Raw genomic sequence first — 27,219 nt, forward strand, 5'->3', positions numbered from 1 at the left:
AAAATCAAAAAATTCAAAAAATGTGTTATTTATGTTTTACGAAAAATGAGATCTTATATCGTGATGTTCTTATTTGTTTTAGGCTAAATTACACAAAACTTACTATGTTTTTAACTTTTTTTTGAAAGTTCGTTTTTTTGTCAGAATTTAAAAACTATGTTTTATAATCTTTGCAATATTGCTTGTTTACCCTGTGGCTTTACCCGGTTGCCACTACTAACGTTGCATAGAACGCTGATATGACATATTGAAATGATAAAATAGGTTATGTAGCGCTGAGAAGACATATGATAATATGGCAAACTTAAAAAACATAATACAAAAGACACTAAGTTAATCATACTTCAAAGTTCAATCCAATCTAGTTAATAAGGTAATCATACTTCATACTTCCATACTTATAGTTAATCATACTTTGCACCACAACATAACAACATAATTAGTTAATCATACTTCATAGATCATAAGCATATACATGTTATACTTCGCACCACAACATAACAACATAATTAGTTAATCATACTTCATAGATCATAAGCATATACATGTTACCAATGTCACACAATTGATGATACTTCAACACATTCAAAGTTAGCAAATAAAATGATTAAACAATATGACAATTAATCATACTGCAATACTTCTAAGTCTTCAACGCAATTGGCAATGCAACCCAGACATTGTCTAAGTGGAAGTGGAAGTCATCACAAACTTGCAACTCAAGGGAGTGAGTGAGTGGAAGTGGGAAGCTTCATAAATTTAGAAAGATCAAGAATTTGGGACTTGAGAGGGAAGACGGACACATTGTGTCATGGTATATGGAAACAAAAGAACCGATTGAATATTTTCCTAATTAGATCATGTCAAAACAAATCGTTTTTTTGGTTTAGGCAATTAACTAAACGCTATAGCATGCAATTACCTACATAGGTTCATGTTACACAAAAGTTTGTTATGTCAGACCAAAAACACATGACACAATTATCCGATTCGACACCCATAAAAACATTCAACAAACAAAAACAACAAAAGAAGCCATGAACCAAAATTCAAGATTTAGCAACATGAACATCCATAGGTGTTTCTACTCTCTACACAAGGAATAAATCTTTAAAAAAATAAAAACTACCAATAAAGTCTGATAAAATCCCTAAAATCTCTAGTAATTTCCAAATCCAAAAACCAAAAATATCGCTATGTAAAAAAGTCATATCTCAAAACGAAAGGTTTATTAACGATCCATGCTCTCCACTTAAAGCATATCATATCACACCACACTTACCTCACAGGCTGCTGGTTATAGTGGTTCTTCTCCTTCTTCTTAGCAGCCGCCAGCCTGGCAGTCCTTGCCGCCGCCTCACTGGCGGCAGCTCTAGCGGCAGCATCCATTTCCTTGTTAGAAGACTTCTTCTTTTTAGCAGCAGCCACCTTCTTCAACTTCTCTTTCACATCAATTCCAGATAACCCTTCCACCTTCTCTTCTGATGCCACAGAATTCTCAGGCCCATTGGAGACCTGTTGTTCTTTGGTCTCTTTAGAAGACTTGTCTTTCTTCTTCTTCTTTTTGGAACTTTTGCTCTCCCCACCAGGGGCATTTTTGTCTTTCTTCTCCTCTTCTCCATTTTGCTTCTCCACCTTCTCTTGGGTCCCACCTGAAAAACAGATGCATCAAGAACGTTAAATGTTTTAGAATTTGGAAGATTTTTGTTTCTAAAGAAGATATAAATTGTTAATAGGTTACTTAATTACCATGGGGATGTTCTTGGGGAGTGGTTTCAGATAACCCTAATTCTGCAAGAACTGCTTCAAGTTCAGCAAGTTCTTTCTTCTTTATTTCCTTCTTGGAGAGTTGTCTGTCATTGTCTTTAGGCACAACAACCTCTTTTTCAGCAGCCTTTTCAACAACACCTTCTTTTTCTGCTTCATGATCGTTTTCTTCATCATTCTCATCATCAAGACCTTCATCTTCACTTTCACTTTCCTGCATAACAAAATTACACAAATTATACACAAGAAGTTGTTTTAGCAACAATATAACTAATAATCGCCATTTTCACTAATCACTAGCAATCAGTATGCCTTGTTTGGTAGATATAAAAGATTAAAAGCAGTTAAGTATTTTGAAAACCGTATACTATCCATTTATGGCAAATTCTATTCAAATAAAGTAGGATAGATGGTGTTCGATAAGTAAGAAATAATGAAAGGAGACATTAATAAATAAAAAAAATTTGTTCTCTCTACACGTGCGTATAAGCCCTAATTATTTATTATGAAGAAGGTGGTCGATGAAAGTACAAGCCATGCAAATATCCCCACAAAATAAAGTAAAAAAAAAAGTAACAATAACTTAGAAACAAAGTTAACTCTCATGCCCTACAATGTATGCTTATGATCATATGATATTTAGGGCTCAAATCCTAGGAACAAAAAACTAATTATCAATATTACATTAATGCTCTTACTTTATCTATTACTTCCTTAAGTAATCAAAGAGCACCATCGGTAGTAACTAACTAACTATGACAACTTCATGGGCATAATAAGTACATCTAAACACTATCTTATCCTCATTATTCAATAAGAGACAATCACTTTCAATAAACTCATCCAATCAAAGAGAATCAGTATCGCATCTAATGTCATCGCACATTTCTCATGAAAGATCAAAGCAATAGCACAATATACAGATTTAGATGCAAATGAAGTAAACCTTTTGAATGAAAACTCACCTCAACTGGGGTCTCATTTCCTTTAACCTTGTCTTGTTGCATTCCAGCACCGGCGCCCCAAACAGGAGGCGGAGCTGTTGTTGCATAGTAATCATCATCGTCTTCATCGTCCACATCCGCCCATGATTTCACCGTTAACGGCGCCGGAGCCCAGAAAACCTGCTCCTTCTCCGCTTTGCTCTCCTTATCCTGCTTCTTCTTTGAACTACTTCCCTTCTTCGAAGAACCCTGCTCTTTATCAGACTTCTTCTTCTTCTTTAGACTTCCAAGAGCAGCAAAAACGTTCGTGCTGTTAATTGCTATCGGATCATCCTTTCTGTTTCCACCACCGACCATCTTTCTTCAGAAACTCGATATGAAATGCACTCCAAATGTTTTCGAAGATCTCGAAAAGACCCAGGGTTTTGTTTTGTGTTTTTTTTATACGAAAACAAACTTCTATATGCAAATCGCAGTATACACCTATGCACAAACCTAAAATTTGGCAAAGATTATTTAGTTTAAGCAAACAAGATTTGCAATGGGGATCAATAAAATGAAAATCTAATTCGATTAAACTAAACCGCAAACTAGAGTTCCGGATAAAATCAAAAGAAAATGATTGCGCTTTACGTTTGGGGATATGAGGAAAAATAAGATTTTATCACGAGAACACCAATAACAAAACTCCGATACCACAAAATTAGGATCGGAAACCCAGATCAAAAATCGATTAAAATTGATTATAGTCTGGAATAATAAAGATTGACGATCTCTTCTCCTCCTCCCCCAAATCGACGATGATTGATTGATTTTTTTTTTTTTGCGAAATAAAGAAAATGATTAGGGTTTTCGATAATTTGACAATGGCAACGGATCGAGAGGTAGAAGAAGATGGCGATTGAAAGAAAGGATATCGAATGATTGTTGAATTAGGATTCGGACGACGATCAGCTGGTTCTACGAAAATTTGATGATTTTTGTGTTTGGGAGTTTTTAGGTGAGAGAGAGAGAGAGAGAGCGAGAGCGAGCTGGTGTTTTGCTGTATGAAGCATGAAGTATGATCTTTGCGAGTTATTTATTTATTTTTTTTTCATTTTTTTCTAAAATCTTGAGCTTATCTTGACCGTCTACTTTAGATGTAGTGATGAACGTTCAGGATTACATCGTCTATATCCCTCTATAGTAAAATCCCTCTATAGTAAAATCTACTCATAAAAAATCTTTTTACATATTTAAAATTCTATATGTTATTTTTCTAGTTATTTTTAATTAATTTTTTTTCACTATAGTTTTTTTTATTAAATTATACATGATATTTAAATTTAATAGTTGCAATAATAATAAATACATATTAATTTCAATTATTGACTTCTTCTAACTTCAATATATCTAAATTAAAACTTCATTAGTTTCTTTTATTTATTTATTTAAATTATTTGTTTAAATTTAAAAGAAAAAAAACACGTTAATTTTAATAATTCAATATTTTTTTAATTTTTCTTATAAATTCAAACTTTTTCAAATGTTTAGAAATTTCATATTTACCTTTTTTAAATGAACCCATATGATATATGAATCTTACACCTAGTTGCAAAATAAATCGAAATTAAGACAATTATCTTTTAGAGTAAATTACAAAAATGTTTATATCCTCTTAGTAAATGAAGGAGTTTTTTTTTTTTTTTTTTTTTTTTTTTTTTGCCACATATCAATCTTTAATTAGTTTTGACACTTATTAATTTGTGATATTTTTTAAATAAATAATATCCACATGTCAATTTATGTTTTTTTTTCAATTTTTAAAAATAAAAAACCACATAATCTTATACTTATATATGTAAAGTATCAAATGTAATACATACTATAAAAAATGAAATTAATATGTTTCTTCATTCCTTATTTTAAAATTTATTTTAAAAATACTTATTATTTACATTTTAATATTTTATTTTTTTAAACAACTCGTGTATTATACACGAGTTTTACACCTAGTTATATGATATACATTGAAAATTATGATTTTGGTCGTTATATGGCTCTTTTTGTCAAGTTGTTCATTTTGTGTGGTTAAGGAGGTTTTTAAGAATAATCTTATTGGATTTTATTTGGTTTAATTGGATTTTATTTCATTTGGTTCGGTTAATCACGTTTATAAGAATTTTTAAATTACTAATAATCAAACTAAATAAGGTTCGGTTTAATCGATATTGTTAAAAATAGATTCAAAATGCCCCTTCACTGGTAGGGTAGATCCACTAATATGTGCTAGACTGATAAATATGTAAGGTCTCAAGGGTCTAGATATAGGCTACTTCTTTTGTAATGGTTGATAAGTGATACATTTATCAATATTTTATCTAATGCTAAATTAATGTTGGTTCCACACTTCACTTCACATTGAAATAACACTTGCACTTCACATTGAAATATTCTTGGGAAAATAACAATGTAGCACAACCAACTTTACAGTATATCTTAATTTGGTCTTCGAACTTTTTTTTAGCAATTGGTCATTAATGTTAACTAATTAATGTCAATTACAACACTTTTAGACATATGACGGGCTAAGCCGATGTCTTAATTGAATTGACATTTAAATAAGTTAGAAAAATATATTTTGAAGGCCTTGTAAGTAATTCCATCTATCATTAAATGTGATATCTTTAAAGGTTGTCTTATTCACTCTCATTAACTAGGGTTTCGAAGTTATCTGGCGAACGAACTCAAGAAGTAGCCAAGCAGTAGCAATGTCGATCTCGAACCGTGATAGGTTTCTTCCTATAATGGAACTGAATTATCAAGGGATATTTCTTTGACATCCATTCTCTTATAATCATAGTAGGGGTGTGCATCAAACTACATAAACCGTCCACACAGTACCACACCATATAATGCGGTTTTGAACGTTCATGGCATGGTTTGCAGTTTGTAATTTTTGTAAACTGCATTATGCGGTGCAGTTTGTGGTTTATATTTATAAAATCATAGTTCAAACCGCACCGCACCATATATATATATATATATATATATATATATATATATATATATATATATATATATATATATATATATAGAGAGAGAGAGAGAGAGAGAGATATGTTCATTTGAGATCATTTTAATTTTCTAAGATATAGGATGCGATCCTAGCCACTTATCTTGAAGATCAAAAAACAAATAAATCTAAAATGCAAAATAACTTTAAAAAATTCAAAATTTCATTTTTTTAATTATTAATTTCATCATTTTATTTATCCAAATAAGTAAATATATAAATAAAAATTACCCTTACTCTCGAAACTAATGAATTGAACTATCTATATGCACCCTAAACACTTCACAACTAAGCTTATGCATTACACTCACAAATTAATTTATTCACTTTTTAAATTAAATATGCAAAGTGTGATGAAAACGTTTTCTGTACGATTACAAAATAAACTTATATGTACTTTTATTAGTTATTTTTACATAAGTAATAATTAATTTAAAACTATCTAACATACTATTTTAGTAATTGTTTAAAAAATGAATAATTACACCATAAAACTTATAAAGTGGGAAAAATCATAATTCATAATATTGAACAACGAATCAAACCGTACTATCCGTACCGCATAACGCAATTTAAAATTTATGTGGTGCGGTTTGCAGGTTAATTCTCAAAATGCATATACAGTGTGGTGGGTCGTGAGTTAGTGGGTTAGAAAACTCAATCAGAACAAGATCCATATAAATAATCATGTTGTATTGTTCAAACCTAACCTAGATAAGTCAAACCCGGGTTCACAAGTACGAGATCATGGCCTCACATGTCAAAATCATGTTCGTTGATCATAATTAGGCTTGCGAATCATGCTCATTTAATTAGGGAAAATTCTAGATAAAATAAACAAATTTACACATCCGAATTCCAAAAAAATAAACTGATAAACACATAAAATTTCATAAAACACATTGAAAGTCTCAAATTTTTAATCAGAAATCATATTACACGCCTCGTTTATTTAGTATTTTACGGCTTCAAACTCACGTCGTTAATTAGAGAGAAAGAATGAAACATATTAAAGTTACGTTCAAGATTTAGGACAAATTGAAAATACGCCAAAGCTAAGAAAAGAACAAAAGAAATATAAGAAAAAATGTTTTATTAACCATAATATAATATACGGATTGACTGGTTAACCTGCAAAACCAAGTACTAAGCCATCGAGTTATGCAGGTTGAAGGGTCAGAAAACTCAACTCAAACTCATTTATTTGTGTGTCATATCGAGAATTGTCACCCCAACATATCATGATTATAATTTGAGACAAGATCATCAAGGTATTTATCACCGTAATTGTATTTGATCTATGAGATTCTGGATCATGCATAAAGATGGATCTTCATTATCCTTTTTAACAAGAAGCATAGGTTCATGGGTACCAATAAAAATGATCTTTATAATGTGAGAATTAATAGATTGAAGACGGATCATAAACAAGTTTCTCAAACGAGAAATGTGATGTACATCAAAGTAAGGAACTCCTTTTAAAGAAGAAACATACGAATTTTCAATAGAAATATAAAATACTGAAAATGAAAAGTTGTTTTGTAAAAGTTACGACTTTAAACACAAAATGAGAAGATTTATCACGACTTCTTTAAATGAATTCAAATATGTTATAAAGACCACTTGTTGGGTCCTAGAGACATTAACAATATTGTAGATCACACAACTAAATAAAAGCTTTATAATATTTTCAAACAAGAAAGCAAAATTTTCAAAGTATTTTTAAATAAGAACACTTGATTCTTCACCCATATATGATCCTATAATATTGAAAAGAACACTCAAGAAAACTCTCCCCTAAAAATCTTTTTGTGTTTATGTATTTTCACAATCACCCACAAATTTTATTTTCATTACATGATTATGCTATCATGTAATAGGTACTTTGGCTATCTTATAATTTATATTTTAATGGAAAGAGTTGTATTCATTGTCATGAATTTTTGGAAAAAAATGATATTTGTTGTTATAGATGCAAACTGAGAGAAACATTGATATTGTTAGGCCACAAAAAATAAGAAAATCATAAGAAATACAATTAATACGAAGAATATCTTTATCATTAGCCACCTGTTTGATGATATACCATTCAAGTACCTCATTAATTGCCCTTGTGCCCCTTCTACATTTGCTAGTGTATCCTCCATGTTTTCATCAATCCTATCACATTATTCAATTTTCATTTATTAATAATACCAAAATCGAAGCACATAATATATGAAAGAGTAATTTGTTCAAACGTAAGCTATGTATTCTGTGTTTCTTTTGAGTTATCCCATTAAGTTCTTAACCTTTTACAGATTTGCCCTCAATTTTTAATTTCCCTTAATTTATTCAGACGTTATTTAATGGAAAAAAAAAAGGTACCTAATTGCAAGCTCCCCTTGTTGAGAAACCATGGTTGCCAATTGTGTAAAAATGTTGCCCAATTCATGAATTGTTGACTCAACATTGTGAAGAGCCTCAGCTCTACTCTGCATGTAACTATTATCCTGTAATGGAACCATTTCTTGACTTTGACTTTGACTTTGACTTTGTTGTTGTTGTAACAACGGTTGAGATTCTCCATCTCCCTGTTTCCTGGAATGTTAAAACAGAATCAAGGGTATGTTATTTATTAAATTATTAAATCCAACTTTTGACTTGATATAGAAAGAATGACTTAATAGAAAAAGTCAGGAAAATGAGGCTTTTCTCATTATGTCTCTCAACTTTCTACAAATTCGCCTTCATTTACTTTTTCTTTACATTTCCCAAGTCTGCAGTTATTTTCTCAAATATATATATATATATATTTAAAATCATTTACCTAGGGAATAGTGGAGATGAAGTTGAGGAATTGGTAACCCAAGGAGGAGGGGTATTTGAGGAATTAGTTGTTGATTTGTTAGCCAATGGACGTTGGCGTGCAAAAGGATTTACAGGCTCTTTTGTAGCACTTGCAGAAAACAACTGTCTTCTATTTTCATGAACCTTCAAATTCTGCACTCAAAAAGATCACAAACATGACAAATATAAGCCACATAAAGAAAGATTCTTAAAAAAAAAAGCATGAGTTGTTAGGCCAAGTTTGTTACACGGGACAAGGGCGTTTAAGTCTTTTGGGTGGGGCAAAAAAGTTGCAATTTTTGTCCTATTAACAAATGGGACCTTAGATTCTTGGATGTGTAATGAAACAAAATTACACCTCTGTCCTCATTGTAAGAACTTCCTTGAACTCCTTTGTGGCACCCATGAGACGATTCTTGAGATTATCAACAACTGTAGTTGAATGTGTAGTTGTGTCACTTGAAATGCTTTGGCTTTCATTTTGTGAATTGCAAACTAATTGCAAATCCACCACAGCTGCATTCAGTGCAGTGATGTCCTGTTTGATCACACCTGTTAATTCTTGAATCTCCATTGTTGGATCATCGAAGACAGAGGTCCTTTTTGCCACTGCAAAGAGAAAAAGGATTTAGGGTTACATGTAAGAAATATCAATGTAGTTTTATTAATTTAGATTTTATCAAGTCTGATTAATTACTTGCAAATATTTATAAGGGGTGATCTAATTTGTTGATTTCACACAATCAATGATGCATGGAGAAACTCTATCTACTTACATAACACAAATGCCAATGCACATAGTATGGATTTGTGAGTGAGATAGGGTTTCCAGTTTCCAAAATCACTTTTCATTGCAAATTCAAAAGCAAATGCAACATCACAGCTTGTGATCAAATAAGGAGCAACATTAAGGCATCTGGGAAGCTTAATTATGAACATGTCAATCACCAATAGTAAATGCAAACTTTCTGTGTTGATATTTTTAGACATTAATATTTCCTTAAGAGTTCTAATCCGTATACTGCATGTTCATACGAAGCTAAAGCACACGTGCATACAAATTTCCCAATATATTGATTAATAACTCACATTTTGCAAGTTTCGCTAGCTTCTGCGACGTCTGATGAATTCCATATCCAATTTTAGAAGCCCTATTGTTGAATTCCGTCTGGATTGCAACCTTTGATCTCGGTCCCTCAGCTTTGGTAGAAACCCCAACACCCCCGTTATTCGCACTCGCCGACGCATTTAGAGATGGTAACGACTTTCTTAGCCTCTCAGCTATGCTAGAAAACTCCTGCGTCCGATCTCTATACGACGAACCTTGCGAGGATTTCACATTCATCGTATAACAATGTGTATTTATATTGGATCGAAGAAAAGGGGGAATTTGATCCTAAAAATCCTAAACTAGCTGAGTGATTTCAGGGGGCATGATGAAATCATAGAGAACTCGAAACTTCTATATCCAATCGAAGTTAAAATAAAACTAATATTAGAATATGCATCTTTTGGATGTTTGACTATGCATTGAATCGAATCAAAACCCTAGATGATCTGAATTGATCAGATCTTCAAGAGAGAACAATGAATTTATGTGAACGAAGATCTGTCGAGATTGAAACCGAGAAGAAATTCTGTGTATTTGAATGTTGAGATGGATCGGGCGATCATGCATTACCGGTCTCCTTTTCGACCCGAAATAATTACCAAAAACCGGTGGATGACAAACCGGATCGGTTTTGTGGATATCCGAAATTATATCCTCAAATCCGTTTATTAGATATCCGAATCGGGCAATATTTTATCAAGTCGGGTTTGGATAACAACCACAGAAAACTGAAATCGGATTTTACTCCCGAACTTTTATCCGATTAAAATCCAGATTTGGAATATTAATTTAAAAAGTCACCATGGCTTTCAACTATCGTCTATTGCATTATAATCCGGTAATGCAATTCCGGTTCGAATTTATATAGGAATTTACATGGCATAATTCTGGTTTATGAATTATAATATAAAGTTTTTTTTTTTTTTTTTTTTTTTTTTTTTTTTTTTTCCAATTTTATTTGATAATGTATGATATGACATATAATACTAGTGTATTCATTGATTAATGTCTTTTTTATGCATACACTACTAATATAATCGTACAACCAGACTAAAAGTTACAAAATAGATAATATTAAAACTTAGAGGTATGTTAACTATGATGGTATGATGAATGTTGTACAAAATAAGTATTACTATTTTTGTCACCAAGCTCGTGAAATACCGTTAGAGCTCACCTACAACATGATCATTCGATGAAATTCAAACTTGTTTGATGTTTAAATCATGTATAGCAAAACTTGTGTTTAAAAACTTTTCATGATTCCAATCTCCTTAGGATGGGGTGTACTCCATATTTTATGGAATATGATAATCATTTTTTAGAAAAAACAACTTATTTATCGAGTGTCTATTACCCCACTAAGCCATTAGTTCTCAATAAAATTTACTCGATGACAAAAAAAGTTAAAGGAATAAGAGTTGCAAAATGACATGTTCCTTTTTTATATGATTAACCAAATGAAACACAAATTTAAAATATTTATTATGGAGTTGCCTATTGATTTTAGTTATGATATCACTTTAAACCTTACTATAAATGTTGGCGCCATACAAACCTTAAATAAACAAATCCCAACAATTTATGTTCTTTTTGATATGATTAGTCGAAAGTGGAATTAAAATTGTTTCATACCTTTTATGCTTATAAATATTCTTATCCCTAATATTATGATATTGTTATCATTCAACCATTCAATTTAATTTTATTTGGTATATTCATAATATACTTTTAATGAGATAGTTAAATAGATATAGAGTGTTAGTTAAATAGATATAGAATGTTAACACGTATCATAATATTAACGGGTAGGGATATTCATAAACATAAAAGATAGAAGACAATTTAATTTCTCTTAACCAAATGAAACACAAATCTAAAATATTTATTACGAGAGCTACCTTCGGATTTTAGTTATGATATTACTTTAGACCTTACTATAAATGTTTGCGGCATACAAACTCCACATAAACAAATCCCAACAATTTGGATTTAAGAAAAAGAAAATAATTTTACTCAAGTTGTTATTTCCAATGATATTTTGCAAAAGTTATTTCATATGTATTCCATCAAATATGGTCAACAAAATAACAAATAATTGATCATACGTGGATGGAGATGACAGAGGAGTGATCTAGTGACAATAAACGTTATTATTTTTTTTTTTTTCGTATACGACCACTTAAAATAAATAATCTTTACCAAGTTATAGTATATGTTATCAAATATGGTTAACAAAATAACAAATAATTGATCAGAAAGGGTTTCGTAAATATTAAGAATGTTGAAATCCGAGTTATAACAATGAAGTTATGACTCGTCGCAGTTCTACGGCAAAACCGACACGACACTATGAATCGTAAAAAGTGAATTTACGATAAAATACTTTCTAACCTTAGCGATCTAAACGAAAGTCGTAGTATATGTTAAACCGAGAGTGTGCGTAAAAAGAACGTCCAAATCTGACTTCGTATGAGGAAATTATGATTTTTCTAAGATTTAGCATAGCAGTGCATAACCCAAAATTCGAATTTTAGATCGGTCGATTTTTAACCAAAACAGTCTAAACGAGAATTCAAGATCTCGTTAATATGAGCTCAAGGATAAAAATACGGTAAAAAACGTAGCTCGTATGTGAAAGATATGGACGAAACTTAGTCTCTACTCTTCAAACGCGACAAATTCGATACAGATCTGTAAATTCGAGATAGAATGAGAATTAGCTGACGACGTCTAAATGAAAATTGTAGTACTCGTAAATACCAATGCGTAGATATAAAGAACGTCAAAAATTAAGTTCGTATGAACGAGTTATAATTTTTAATAGCACATTTACGTATTAAAATAAAGCGTAAATTATATATGCGTCTGCATATATATACATATGTATATATCATTAGAGAGGTATCGACGATGCGGTCATTATAAGACTAATGTTGAGTACTTTCGACATTAGTTTAGTACAAATATCATTAAATCTATTTAAAATAGTATTATGGATGAGTGTTTAGTTATTTAAGTAAATATAAATGGTGGTTTTTTGAAAATTCAATTACTATAAATAAGAGTCTCTAGGCTCTCATATTTCTTGCACCATTCTCTTGATTCAAGAGTCTTTCTCTTCTTATTCCCCGAGCATTTCGGTCCTTCGTGATTCGACTTCTCTTTCTGTAGTTTTTAGTATAGTAAGGTGAGCGTTGAAGCGCTGCAATAATCTTTCTTAAAAAGATTCAGCGACGAAGTTCTGCCCCTGTAGAGCCCGACTCCTATCTAAGTAAGTTATGCTACCCTACTTTAAATATAGCTTATAATATCGTTATTATGAACCTATAAATAAAATTTATTAGTGATTCAAAGCCGTTATACTGATTGAACTACTTACGGGAGAGGTGTCTAGAATGGTCACGTTGGGTTTGGTTGTTGGATTTCAGAAAAGCTATATGCTAAAATGGTCCCGCCTCCCAACTGTCTTGTCTGACTGATCCTTACTTGATAGATCATGAAGTAGACTCTGAGTTAATGACGAATCTAGACTAATAACTAGTCGCAATAAATATTAGACTAAAATCTAGTGGTAATAATACTAGGTTTCGTCGAAGGATATTATATTGTTAAGAAGCGAAGCGTTGTCCGAGTTTGGAATCATAACTTTAACAAGTAAGTGCATAGTTACTTTCATCTTACACATAGATATGAAGTATTTTATATAAATTACGTGTTATGTGTGCATATTATTTATTTACTTGATATCCATGCTAGATGTACGATCTTATACATGTTTTAAATGCTTTAAACTGTATATGTATTTTATATCTACAAAATATGTTGGGTAAAACATTGGTAGATGATAAGGGATGAAAGCTGATATAGATGAACATTGGCAATTATCGACATAGTGTTCTATAGGTGAACATTGGCAACAATGGATTTAGTACCCTATAGATAAGCATTAACAGGTGTGCCACAACCTGTAAATGTTTTGATCTACGATGTACTTTAAACATCCTAGCAGTTGCGCTCAAAGTGTAGTATCGGCAGTTGCGCTAATAGAGAACGTTATAACCCTGGCAGCTGTGCCTAAAGGACAATATTGGCAGCTGTGATAATAGACAATGTCATAATTCTGGCAACTATGCCTAAATGATAATATTGGCAGTTGTGCTTCATTGATAACATTGACAGTTGTGTCATTAGGCGAACGATGGATTTCATGACTATTCCTTAGGAGAATCCTTAGGAATAAATAATGAGGAATAGATAATACTTAGGGTAGACCCTTGAGAATAAAGAATATATTGAGGATGAGTAATTGAGTTAATTATTTGATGATTAAACATAATAATTATATTATTGTGGGTTGAAAACCCTATGTACTTACCAGGTTTCTCAACCTGACCCACACAGTTTATTCGTATCACATGTGTCAATATGAAGTTACATTACATTGAGAGATTAAGGAGATGTAAATCACTAGTGATAATGAATGTAAGTTCTGTTTATGCGTATGTTTCTGTATTGATGATGACATCCAAATGTTTTAAAAATGAATAAAATACATTTCTTCGGAAATGCTTGATAACGTATTTATCATGTTTTTTCTGGGAACAAATTCCGCAAAACTTTTCTTTAAAATGTTATTCTGATTTTCAAAATAAAACATAAACAAATCGGTTTTTTATGGCTGTGAGAATAAGGATGTCACATTTCATCTCAAATAACGAATTGAGGAATTACATGACCTCAATCCTTTTGGTCTGCATGAGTGTTGAATTATTATTATTATTATTATTATTATTATTATTATTATTATTATTATTATTTAAACTTGGTGGAATGATAAGGAACATCAATTTCTAATTCTAGCCACCACGACCCATGATTTAGTAACTGTCTAAACTTATGGTACTTATGGAATATGTTTTTTCTCTTGATGGTAGGTCAATATCGAAATGAAGGTCAAGACTCATCACCACATTAATAGAAGTGTGTTTGTTTGAAGGATGAATGATTAATTCAATGATGTAGAAATGATATATCATTGTGTTTTGCTAGAATGCAACCATCTAGAATCATGCGAGTAATACATCCATAAAGAAGAAGTTGCACTCGTCATTCCCCCAACGATTGAGATATATAAGGATAAATCCAATCAACATGTCGAGAAAAACCAGGTTGTCTATTTTTGGATTTTATCTGAACTGGATCAGATAATTATCTGACCTATGTGCACCTTTACTCCAGTAAAAGTTATAAGTTATAACTCTTTATCAACCAATTAAAATTGTTTAATATTATTAGAATATATAACTTATTTTGTTATTATTCATCAACTTTTAAGATTTTTTAACTACTTGGTTATCTATTGTTGTATTTTCCAAATGTTTGTTAACATTTTTGTTTTATTACCCTATATATAATTTATTTTATGTTATTTTTTGAATAATTAATCTAAAATTTTAAATACTAATATAAATATTTTAAGTTATTTATTTTTTATAATTATATAGTTTATAAAAATAGTAGTAATCTCAAATATGGTGTTTAGTTATAAACAACATATTAGATGAAATAGTTACAATGTTCCGAAAAGATGAGGATAATTAATGAAAAATCTATTTTCAATCTACAAGAATTTACAAAGATATGATGATATTTTGGAAAACATGACTTGACAACATAAATAAGCCATACAAGGGTTTAACTGTCGTAGATGCTTAAATCTCAAAACTAATATATATATATATATATATATATATATATATATATATATATATATATATATATATATATATATATATATATATATATATATAGAGAGAGAGAGAGAGAGAGAGAGAGAGAGAGAGACAGAGAGAGAGGTTATTTGGAAAACAAAAAAAACTTAAAATTATAAAAATGTATAAAAAAAATACTTAGAGATTACAAAAAAAATTTTATAAAAAAATCACAGGTTTTTTAATAAATTCACTGAAAAAAAAATAAAAAATCAATTTTTTTTAAATTAAAAAAAATCGACGATTTTATTTAAAACCTGCAATTTTTTATAAAAAAATTAATTTTTTATAAAAAAATTATTTTTTTTTTGTGATCTCTAAATATATTTTTTTATGTATTTTTAGGGTTTTTTGTTTTCCATAGAACCTAAATATATATATATATATATATATATATATATATATATATATATATATATATATATATATATATATATATATATATTCTAATTTGACTAAAATCTTATAAAATTGGATTTTGTTCGGTTTAATATATGATTTTTCTATGAATTATCGAAACTTTAAATTCTTTCAAAAGGAACAACTTTAACAAAGACATCATTCTTCTTAGGCTAAGCGGAGTGGAGGTCGCCACCGGCCTCGCTACGCTCGTTAGCCAACTTGAAACACCGCCCCCTTACTACTCATTAAGGGGGTCGCTACCGGTCACTCTTAGAAGTTTTGGCGAGAAGAGAGAGAAATAGCAACTCGTTGTGATTGGTTGGAAGAAGACAGAGTGAAAATCGGGTTTTGCTCTCGGTTTACGCTTGATGTTCTCCAAAACCATCGATCGGTTTCCAGTTGCCTGTGTTGCATCAAATCAAATATTGAGAGTGAGAAGCAATTGTTCGGACCTCCAATAACTCGATCGCTCTCCTTTATCACAGTCTCAGTCTCGTTGTTATCCCCATATGAAAATCTCTTATCTGCTTCATCTCGATTCATTGCAATTTGCTTCGGTGCTTCTTCAAGTAATCAACTACTTCATTGAACTATTGAAATTTGAAGGTTCCTATTAGTTACCATTCAAATAATTAGGTTTATTGAACTATTGAAAATTGATGTTCTCCAAAACCATCGATCCGTTTCCAGTTGCATGTGTTGCATCAAATCAAATATTAGGAATGTTAAACTTCTGTTGATGAATATTATCAGAATGAAGGGAGTACCCATCCTACACCAGTTACAGATGCAAAGAATCCTTTTCGTATTTAAACAAATTGAAAGACCTACTTTGTCTATTTGGAACATTGTGATCTGATGCTTTGCGCAAAGCGATAGTCCTTGTAACACCCCAAAGTTTGGAAAGTCAAGAAAAGAAAGAAGACCTCAATTTTAAGGAGAGACTCGGCGAGTCCATGGAGGGACTCGGCGAGTCCGAGCGGGATCTGGGTCGTGGTGTAAGCGACCGACTCGGCGAGTCGGCCAAGGAGACTCGACGAGTTGGGTCTGATCGAGGAAAACCCTAAATTCGGGACTTGGAGCGTATATAAGCGTCTCATTCTCCTTCCTAGGGTTCCTTTACTGCCTCTCTACCCCAGAACACCAAACCCTAGCCGCCATATCCGTTTTTGAGCTAGATCTTGCCTTGAAGAATGCACTAAAGCTTGGAGGAGGAAGAAAGACCTTGGAGGTGCAAGAAGGGACTGTAGATATGGGATTGTGGAGTCATTTCAGAACAATTGGAGGTAATAAGCTGTTTCTTGGACTCCCTTTGCATCTAGATCTATTCTTATGTGTGAGTTTTGGTCATTATTGGTTTGTTATGTAACCAATTCGAGTTGGAGGTTCAGATCTGAGGTTGCTACCTCAGATCCATGTTGGTTTTGGTCTTGAATCCCCTAAAGTATCAGCCCTTGGTATGTTGAAGAAGCATGGTTGCCATAAACCCTAATTTAGTATGTTTTGAGCATAGATCTCTCAATCTACACGTAAAGTTTGCCACTTTACGTGGGGAATAGGCCCTAGAAGTATGGATCTATGAGTTGGAAGTTCTGTATGGCTCGAAAAGCCACTGCATGGATTGAGGACTGGATAGACTCGGCGAGTCCTTCGAGTGGACTCGACGAGTAGCTTGAAGATGAGGAGGAACTCGACGAGTAGGATGAGCAGCTCGTCGAGTCGGATGAAGTTAGGCATGGCCTCGGCGAGTTGGATGAACAACTCGACGAGTTGGTTGAAGATTGTCTAGGACTCGGCGAGTCAGATCGCGAAACCCTAAACCCTTCGAGTTGAGACTCGAATCAGTGAGTCGGGTGGTGTAACGCCTGTGTTTCTGGGCTTGCCATTTTTAGCAATGTAATGGTCTAGGTTAACCTTTGTAACCCGTTTTGAAATAATAAGATTGTATTATTTGAGTATTATGTGTTTTGTGCTTAATTGCTTAATTATGTGGTTTGGTTAATTAAGAATTAAAATAAGCGTCAAAACTTAAGTGTAAAATAAACTTGATATCTTTAGATAATGTTGTAGTAGTTGAAACAAGGTTTCCAAAGATATAAAGAATGCCGAAATCCGAGTTATAACGAGGAAGTTATGACCTGTCGAAGTTTCGCGACAGAATCGGCAACGCTGATTAACGTAAAAAGTGAGATTTACGTTAGAGCGATATTTAGCCTTAGTGATCTAAACGAGAATCGGAGATCTTGTTGTTAGTATCAAAGCGATAAAAAGTTAGGCGAGAACGGACGTCAAACGAAGAAGTTATGAATTTATAACGAAAATTTCTGTCCCAGCCTATTAAAAATAAATAATAAAAATAAATTCAAAATTAGCCGACGGAGTCTAAACGAAAGTTGTAGAGCGTAGTCTCACCTTTCCGTGGATATAAAGAACGTCAAAAACGGAGTTCGTATGAAGAATATATGAATTTCCGAAGTTTATTAATTAATTTGTATTTATTTTTAATTGAAAATTCGAAAGCATTATCCGAAGACGAGTCACAGCTCTGATCCGAGGTACGCGCCGCGTACTCGAGTACGCCCCGCGTACAGCCAAAGTGTCGACACTTCGGATGACGCATGCAGTGACGCAATTCGGAGGCAGTACGCGTTGCGTACTGCTGTACGCCCCGCGTACGAGGGGGTTCCAGCCTCCTATAAATAGGATGCGAGGGCAGCCGGCCAATTTGCTAATTACCTCTCGTTTTTGTGCCGAAGCTCTACGGTTTTACCCCCGAAGCCATCCCGAAGCCCCGATAATATTCCCGAGTCCCGAAGCGAGTCCCGAGATCCCGAAGATCCCGAGAAGTGCGGTTTCCGAGCCGAAGCTCTACTCGCGAGAAGTTCAATTTTCGTAGAGATCTTCCAGATCTGCTGAGGATTACGACTTCTGCAAGCCGTAGTGTTGTCCGATCATCTTCTGATCAAGTGAGTGTATACTACCTTTCATAAACGCAATAATAATACAAGTATGGTTCGAGGGTATTAAGTTTATTGTCGTTTATACGTGTGAATGCGTTGTTACTTTCTCATAACGTATAACTATGAAGTATTTTATACGAGATATGTGTTATGTGTATATTTTGTTGTTATGTGTGTGAATGTATATTCACTTTCTTCTATCTTACAAATATGATTATTTCTATATGAAATACGTGTTATGTGCGTGTGCCTCATCTGTTATATGGAAAATGTTTTGATCAAGCATGCTATACAGGTTTTGAAAATATGTATAAAATGTATGTTTTTATCTACTAATATGTTGGGTAGAACATGGGTAGATAGTTGGTGTGTAATAAACAGATGAGAGGCTTCGTTGTTGTTTGATCCAGTCATCTAGCGGAATTTAGATGACGACCACGGACTTTTCTAGATAGTCATGTGGAACGCTATCAGGCTCATAACATGTAGGTGTTAATGAACTTGGGTGTTCATTCGTTGTATTCCATCCCCCTCATGGTTGCCTTATTTGACTTATATTGCTGAGGAAACCCCACAGCATGTGTTGTCACCCCGATGAAAATATTCTTAGATTAGGTCCCTTGTGTTAGTTATTTTAGGGACATAAAGTGAGAATAACGGGAATGGGTAACTGGGTTATTGTTGGTTGATAATAATTAATTTAATTATTTATTGTGGGTTGAAAACCCTATATGCTCACCAGGCTCCCAAGCCTGACCCACTCAGTTTTATTTGTATTACAGGAAGTGGCGCAAGGGCGTAAGATGGATGAACCATCAAGTTGTTTTGTTTACAAGTCTGTATATGTAAATATTTGTTGAATGACTTGTAATGTATTCGTTTATGCTTATTGGTCTGTATCGGAACATGACACCCCGAGTTTTGATTATATAATGAAAAATACATTTCTTTTATGAAATGCTTTGGTAAACATCGTTTTATCATGTTTTGTTTTTGGGAACAAATTCCGCAACTCTTTCAAATCAAAAGGATTTACTCTGAAAATATTTAAAAGCATAAATGAAAATCGGTCTTTTCTGGCCGAGATTTTGGGGATGTCACAGGTGGTGACTCAGCGAGTTGGACAGGACAGGACTTGGAACTAGTTGGACTCGGCGAGTCATAGACTGACTCGGCGAGTCGAGTCGCGAATAAGAAAGACCCTGAGCCTAGGAACTCGGCGAGTCAGTAGGTAAACTCGGCGAGTAGGGTTGACCTGGAAGGTTGACATTGACTAGGATTTTGACCTTGACCAGAGTTGACCTAGTGACCTTTGGAGGTCAGTTGGACTAAGTGTTTTATTGGCTTTTGAAGCTCGAAGAGTTAGTGGAGCAGCAGTTCGGAGTCAGAGGTCAAGTAGCAGTCAAGAGGATTAGCAGCATCAGTTCAGCAGTCTCAGGTGAGTTTCCTTCCAGTAGGGACGGGTCTAAGGCCACAATGCCGGCCCGTTCAGTTAGCAGTAGTTTCCGGACTTCGGTCCGATGCAATAGTTAGTATGTTTGATGCCTTCGTGGCTCAGACAGGATTTATGTGCTATGTTTTATGTGTTATGTGTTATGTGTTCCGGGCTACGGACCGATGTAGTATGCGGTATATGTGTTCATGCTAGTTGATATGTTATGCTATGCTATGTCAGTCAGTTAGCCCGGACTTCGGTCCGATGTAGGGGACAAGGTCCCAGTCAGTTTCCGGACTTCGGTCCGATGCAGGGGGCAAGGCTCCAGTTAGCCCGGACTTCGGTCCGATGCAGGGGACAAGGTCCTAGTCAGTTTCCGGACTTCGGTCCGATGTAGGGGGCAAGGCCCTAGTTAGTCCGGACTTCGGTCCGATGCAGGGGACAAGGTCCCAGTCAGTTTCCGGACTTCGGTCCGATGTAGGGGGCAAGGCCCCAGTTAGTCCGGACATTGGTCCGATGCAGTGGGCAAGGCCCAGTATGTGCTTTATATGTTGTTGTATGGTATGTGTTAGATTGGGGGAGCTCACTAAGCTTCGTGCTTACAGTTTTCAGTTTTGGTTTCAGGTACTCAGTTTTCAAAAGAGGAGCTCGGGGAGATTGCAGTGCACACACCATAGTCAGTTAGCCTGGGAATGTTTGACTCTGATAATGATATTATGTTTTGAATTAATACTCGAGAATTTATGTTATGACTTATGATACAATTTTTATAAATATGATTCTAGTAATGCTTTTAAAGAAATTTTTTGGTCGTGATTTTTGGGTCGTTTCAAGTTGGTATCAGAGCCTTGGTTTGAGGGATTCAGATATGCATTCGAGTGTATTTGAACTCAAACTAAGGACACGATAAAGGATTTTCAAAAGAAAAACATTTTTGAAAAAGGGTTTTGGAAAAAGAACTTAGAAAGAAAAGAGTTTTGAAAACGAGAAAAGGGTGTGGTGCATGCAATCAGCCGAGCTCAAGTAAGTACTCCCAATTTACCCATACAAGTTATGTTATGATCATCATTATCAGTTTCAGTTTCAGTTTCAGCTTCAGTAGAACAGCATGCTAGAATAAGACTAAGGATCTAGGATGATGCCTTATGTGCCTGTTTTATGTGTTTCAGCTGATAAGAATTGCATGCTAGTATTGAGTAGACAGTAGTAGGATAGCCTGTGTAGGTTATGCCTTATAGCATGAGCTTAGCATTGTATGCTAGTGCAGTTTCTTGTTATGAGAATTGTTTTGCCTAAGTATGTTTTCTTTATCCGAATGCTGCTTGCTTTGTGCTTTGTGGGACTCTGAGTGATGGGAGTTAGCCATTAGGTGAATACGTCACATCACATGTGATTAGGGTTAGATAATCTAAGAGTACTAGATTTGGCCCTACTGCGCAACTCTTGTCTGAGTCCAACCGTTGTAAGGACGAGACTTTTACTCGAAGGATTATCGGAGCCTCATCACATGTGATGGTATTCAGGTGGTGGCTAATTGGCATTACAAGGAGGCCTTCAGCAGCTGAGGACTGTTTGGGTAGAGTCAGAGGTTCCCTAGGGCAAGCCTAGGATGAGAGTAGCAGAGATCAGTAGAAGAGTAAAGGGGACTTGGTGGAGTTGAGGTAACTCTTGAGGAAAGTACGGATAGATGTGGAAGGTAGTAGGGGCCCATACTACTGAAAGCAGAGGATCCGTACTCGATTCAAGAGGGGCCGAGGTGAAACCAAGGAACTAGTAGAGTATGTGAGAGATCCCTCAGCAGTAGTATGTAATTGATCAGGGATTGTTATATTTTCAGCATGGTGACGTTGCGCGAGATGTCAGTTGGCAGTTCAGGTGCAGGGGAGGGGTCTGGCTCGGGCTTTAGAGCCGGGCAGCTTGATGATCAGATGAGGGATTTCATTTCCGCAGAGATTATGCGCAACATCATCGATCAGACTCCAGTGATTTTCGGTTCAGTTAGAGAGGCTATTGTGGAGCTCATGGAAAGTCATCTTGAGGCCTTTAGGGCCGGGTTAGTTTCAGGACAGATTGGGGCTCGTCTAGGTCCTGAATCTTATGGAGTTCAGGGATCCATCAGGGAGGGAGACCCCATTTCTAGTTTCTGCTATCAGGGGGCAGGGGTGTGTGGGGCATTCTGTCTCCAAGAGAAACCATTGCATGATTGGATAGTTGAAGAAGTTTCGCGAGCCATTCGCGAGGGTCTGCCAGACATGGTCGTGAGGATCACTGATAGATTGATAGCGAGGCTTCAGGATCAGACATCTGTTGTTCAGTCAGCAGATGTTGCCGTTGGGGTAACGCAGGAGCGAGAGTCGGGCTGGGAGTCGGAACGGAAGAGGAAAATGGATGAGACTCAGGTTGCCACAGGTTCAAGTAAGAGGCCCAAGAGTTCAGAATTGAGGACGAGGAACTATCAGAGCCGCAGTCGATGCAGGAAGTGCGGAAGGACGCACATGGGTGTGTGTAGGCGTAGAAGTGGTGGCGATGCTAGGTGTTTCAAGTGCGGCCAGATTGGTCATTTTAGCAGAGACTGTGTTGTTACCATCGCCCATGGACTTGATCCGTTGTGTTTCCATTGCAGTCAGAGGGGCCACAAGAAGGCCCACTGTCCGAGTTTATATTCAGCAGGGCAGGCGCCAGCTCCTGCCCTTGGAACTTCAAGTACCGTCAGTGGTTGTCAAGGCCGGGCAAGGGTGCCTACGGCTCGGAGCCGAGTTTCTCCGGTAGATTTCAGCAGGGATCCAAGAGAAACCATTGCATGATTGCATAGTTGAAGAAGTTTCGCGAGCCATTCGCGAGGGTCTGCCAGACATGGTCGTGAGGATCACTGATAGATTGATAGCGAGGCTTCAGGATCAGACATCTGTTGTTCAGTCAGCAGACGTTGCCGTTGGGGTAACGCAGGAGCGAGAGTCGGGCTGGGAGTCAGAACGGAAGAGGAAAATGGATGAGACTCAGGTTGCCACAGGTTCGAGTAAGAGGCCCAAGAGTTCAGAATTGAGGACGAGGAACTATCAGAGCCGCAGTCGATGCGGGAAGTGCGGAAGGACGCACATGGGTGTGTGTAGGCGTAGAAGTGGTGGCGATGCTGGGTGTTTCAAGTGCGGCCAGATTGGTCATTTTAGCAGAGACTGTGTTGTTACCATCGCCCATGGACTTGATCCGTTGTGTTTCCATTGCAGTCAGAGGGGCCACAAGAAGGCCCACTGTCCGAGTTTATATTCAGCAGGGCAGGCGCCAGCTCCTGCCCTTGGAACTTCAAGTACCGTCAGTGGTTGTCAAGGCCGGGCAAGGGTGCCTACGGCTCGGAGCCGAGTTTCTCCGGTAGATTTCAGCAGGGATTCAAGCAGCACTGAGTAATGGAGGTATGTAACTTTGTTTTTGTCAGCTTATGTTATGATTATATTGTTATGGTTTCTGCATCAATTGTGGTATAAGTGTTGTGTTATGGAGTGGCTTGCTTGTGATTATGTCATATGCCATTTGTATACCTCGGATAATTGGTTGGTAGTTAGGGGATGTGCTCATATGGAGAAGTTTCGGAGGATGCAGTAACTGTAGCATGGTAGGGAGAGATCTGGTTCATTTCGCTAGTGGATAGTGGTTTGGATGGAATGGTCAAATTCCTACCTGGTGGGCTTGGGTTCCCCAGTAGAAGTTTTGGAATGGTAGTAAAGGTCGGGATCTCTTTTGAATGTGAAGCAGCAAGGGGTAAGAAGGATCGAAGTGGGGGAGAACCCTCCGGGTATACATGGATAAGAGTCACTCAGAATGAGTGCGCGGCCTCTGAGAAGAAGTGGTAGTAGCACAGTGATGGATGGATTGAGAAGTTCATAATTGGGAGTTCGAGAACTTTTCCCAGCAGTGGGTTCATGTAATGGAGATGGTTAGAAGTTGGTTGGGAATCCATGATTTGAGGACCGCCTGTAAAGGCTCAAGTGAGTCGGAATGAGGATCCGGAGAAAACGGTTAGCAGGAGATGTCTTCGTATTAGTAGCCAGTGGCAGAGCCAGCATGCAGGATTATGTGGATTCAGGAGTTGGGAGGTTGGAAACTTCCCAACAGTAGCTTCTTGTATCCGGATCAGTAGACGGTTGGTTTGGGAACCAAGCCGGAGAATTCCTCGACGAAGCGCTAAGTATATCAAGGATATAAGATGTCGGGGATGATGCAGAATTCAAAGACTGAGGGCTGGTTTGAGAAATCGGGATGAGGAATCACTAGCGGGACTAGGGATAGTCAGGATGTCCTCGGGATAGATAGTAGTAGTAGTGTTGTAAGTCTGCGGGGGTAGCCGTAGCATTCACTAGCAGTCAGATAGTAGTAAGTGGTGTTGTAAGTCTGCGGGGGTAGCCGTAGCATTCACTAGCAGTCAGATAGTAGTAAGTGGTGTTGTAAGTCTACGGGGGTATCCGTAGCATTCACTAGCAGTCAGATAGTAGTAAGTGGTGTTGTAAGTCTACGGGGGTGGCCGTAGCATTCACTAGCAGTCAGATAGTAGTAAGTGGTGTTGTAAGTCTGCGGGGGTAGCCGTAGCATTCACTAGTAGCCAGATAATACTAGAGAGTTGTAAGTTCGCGAGCGTAGTCACAGCCTTATCAGATTGGTAGGTGGCATGAGCGCGTGTTGGACGCGGGAAAGTAGTAGTACTCACCAGTTCTAGTGCAGCAGTGAGGATATGGGAATCCACGGGTTAGATTTCGGATTTCCCAAATGGTTCAGTTATGGCTAAGTCAGCAATTTGGGCTATAGATCGTCACATCAGTTATGAGATCAGAGTAGCAGTGGACCGTTGGGGTTCGGGTATGTTAAGGGCTACCGTCAGTCTGGGAACCATCATGTTGATAGACATGGAATGGATGATGTCAGGATGTGATGTATGGACCCGATCGGTTGGATCGGAAGGTTGTTAGAGCCACAGTGACAGGATAACTAGTGGAAACTAGTCCTAGAGGAAGATTTCATTCAGAAGTCGTGGAAGCGACTAAGTGCGGGTCCCTTGAATCCACAGTTGGGTTTGAGTTTAGTGTTTCAGGCAGCTCAGTGTTTCAGCCAGTTTAGTGTTTCAGGCAGCTCAGTGTTTCAGCCAGTTCAGTGTTTCAGGCAGCTCAGTGTTTCAGCCAGATCAGCGTTTCAGGCAGTTTAGTGTTTCAGACAGGTTCAATATTGCAGGCAATTCAGTGTTTGGAAGGTTTCAGGGTTTTGGGTCAGTATTATATTTGCGTTGGAATGCAAGTGTTGACGGTATAGTTGGTTGATTTGGAAATGGCAAGTCTCTCTCAGTAGGATCAGCTGAGCCTTCGGCCGAGTATAGTGATATGTAAAGATAGCTAGGCAGGTAGCTTTTCTTTCAGGATGGAAGGCTCGAGTTAGTAGGAGTTGAGTAATCAGATGGGATATAAGCAAGCTATTTACAGCAACATCGTTTCAGTATGAGCGGAAGAATGGATAGAACAGTTATAGATAGTCGAAGTATTTTCAGGAGTCGCTGGAAGCGACTAGGAGATTGCGATGGAGTATAGTGACCGGTGGGAGTCCGGTAACTCGGATATCGGTAGATTAGTTGGACCAAAGTGGTCTCAGTGCATCCAGTAGGCGGATGAGGGGTACAGAATTGCCAGTCAGAGGAAGTAACGCTAGGAAAATTATGGAAAGGAGAAGGATTCAGTATGTACCAACGGTAATGATCGGCATGGTGAGTGGCTGGAGTTTTGGACAAAAGGGTGTTAGATTTCCCAGATAGAGAGTTGGAGGCAGTTCGCAGGCAGTTGATCATAGCAAACTTCGAGGACGAAGTTTAATTTAAGTGGGGGAGATTTGTAACACCCTAAAGTTTGGAAAGTCAAGAAAAGAAAGAAGACCTCAATTTTAAGGAGAGACTCGGCGAGTCCGAGCGGGATCCGGGTCGTGGTGTAAGCGACCGACTCGGCGAGTCGGCCAAGGAGACTCGACGAGTTGGGTCTGATCGAGGAAAACCCTAAATTCGGGACTTGGAGCGTATATAAGCGTCTCATTCTCCTTCCTAGGGTTCCTTTACTGCCTCTCTACCCCAGAACACCAAACCCTAGCCGCCATATCCGTTTTTGAGCTAGATCTTGCCTTGAAGAATGCACTAAAGCTTAGAGGAGGAAGAAAGACCTTGGAGGTGCAAGAAGGGAATGTAGATCTGGGATTGTGGAGTCATTTCAGAACAATTGGAGGTAATAAGCTGTTGCTTGGACTCCCTTTGCATCTAGATCTATTCTTATGTGTGAGTTTTGGTCATTGTTGGTTTGTTATGTAACCAATTCGAGTTGGAGGTTCAGATCTGAGGTTGCTACCTCAGATCCATGTTGGTTTTGGTCTTGAATCCCCTAAAGTATCAGCCCTTGGTATGTTGAAGAAGCATGGTTGCCATAAACCCTAATTTAGTATGTTTTGAGCATAGATCTCTCAATCTACACGTAAAGTTTGTCACTTTACGTGGGGAATAGGCCCTAGAAGTATGGATCTATGAGTTGGAAGTTCTGTATGGCTCGAAAAGCCACTGCATGGATTGAGGACTGGATAGACTCGATGAGTCCTTCGAGTGGACTCGGCGAGTAGCTTGAAGATGAGGAGGAACTCGACGAGTAGGATGAGCAGCTCGTCGAGTCGGATGAAGTTAGGCATGGCCTCGGCGAGTTGGATGAACAACTCGACGAGTTGGTTGAAGATTGTCTAGGACTCGGCGAGTCTGTTCTTGGACTCGGCAAGTCAGATCGCGAAACCCTAAACCCTTCGAGTTGAGACTCGAATCAGTGAGTCGGGTGGTGACTCAGCGAGTTGGACAGGACAGGACTTGAAACTAGTTGGACTCAGCGAGTCATAGACTGACTCGGCGAGTCGAGTCGCGAATAAGAAAGACCCTGAGCGTAGGAA

The 27,219-nt window shown here is 36.5% G+C and overlaps 2 protein-coding genes across 2 annotated transcripts; both read right to left on the reverse strand.

The window, feature by feature from the left end:
* Positions 1-1,033: 1,033 nt before the first annotated feature.
* LOC144998536 (uncharacterized) lies at positions 1,034-3,771 on the reverse strand. The gene is made up of 3 exons (XM_078958280.1): positions 2,733-3,771; positions 1,750-1,981; positions 1,034-1,652 (listed from the first exon to the last, which is right to left on the reverse strand). Exons 1-3 carry the CDS (start codon positions 3,066-3,068, stop codon positions 1,279-1,281), a joined length of 942 nt encoding a protein of 313 aa, XP_078814406.1. The 5' UTR covers positions 3,069-3,771; the 3' UTR covers positions 1,034-1,278.
* A 3,935-nt stretch (positions 3,772-7,706) lies between these two features.
* On the reverse strand, positions 7,707-10,221 carry LOC144998587 (syntaxin-32-like). Its single transcript, XM_078958330.1, has 5 exons — positions 9,685-10,221; positions 8,954-9,204; positions 8,576-8,748; positions 8,134-8,346; positions 7,707-7,926 (listed from the first exon to the last, which is right to left on the reverse strand). The coding sequence occupies exons 1-5, from the start codon at positions 9,938-9,940 to the stop codon at positions 7,767-7,769; spliced, it is 1,053 nt and encodes a 350-aa protein (XP_078814456.1). The 5' UTR covers positions 9,941-10,221; the 3' UTR covers positions 7,707-7,766.
* Positions 10,222-27,219: the final 16,998 nt, after the last annotated feature.

The sequence above is a fragment of the Lactuca saligna genome, chromosome 5 (genome assembly GCF_052625555.1).
Source record: "Lactuca saligna cultivar CGN05327 chromosome 5, ASM5262555v1, whole genome shotgun sequence".
Taxonomy (NCBI): Eukaryota; Viridiplantae; Streptophyta; class Magnoliopsida; order Asterales; family Asteraceae; genus Lactuca; species Lactuca saligna.

Excerpts from the sequence above, each read along its gene's own strand:
- LOC144998536 (XM_078958280.1), bottom strand. The coding sequence starts at position 3,068 with ATGGTCGGTGGTGGAAACAGAAAGGATGATCCGATAGCAATTAACAGC. Across the intron at positions 1,982-2,732 it reads GAAATGAGACCCCAGTTGAG|GAAAGTGAAAGTGAAGATGA; the intron begins GTGAGTTTTCAT and ends TTTGTTATGCAG. Across the intron at positions 1,653-1,749 it reads TCCCCAAGAACATCCCCATG|GTGGGACCCAAGAGAAGGTG; the intron begins GTAATTAAGTAA and ends TCTGTTTTTCAG.
- LOC144998587 (XM_078958330.1), bottom strand. The coding sequence starts at position 9,940 with ATGAATGTGAAATCCTCGCAAGGTTCGTCGTATAGAGATCGGACGCAG. Across the intron at positions 8,749-8,953 it reads TTCTTACAATGAGGACAGAG|AATTTGAAGGTTCATGAAAA; the intron begins GTGTAATTTTGT and ends TTTTGAGTGCAG. Across the intron at positions 7,927-8,133 it reads CAAGGGGAGCTTGCAATTAG|GATTGATGAAAACATGGAGG; the intron begins GTACCTTTTTTT and ends ATAATGTGATAG.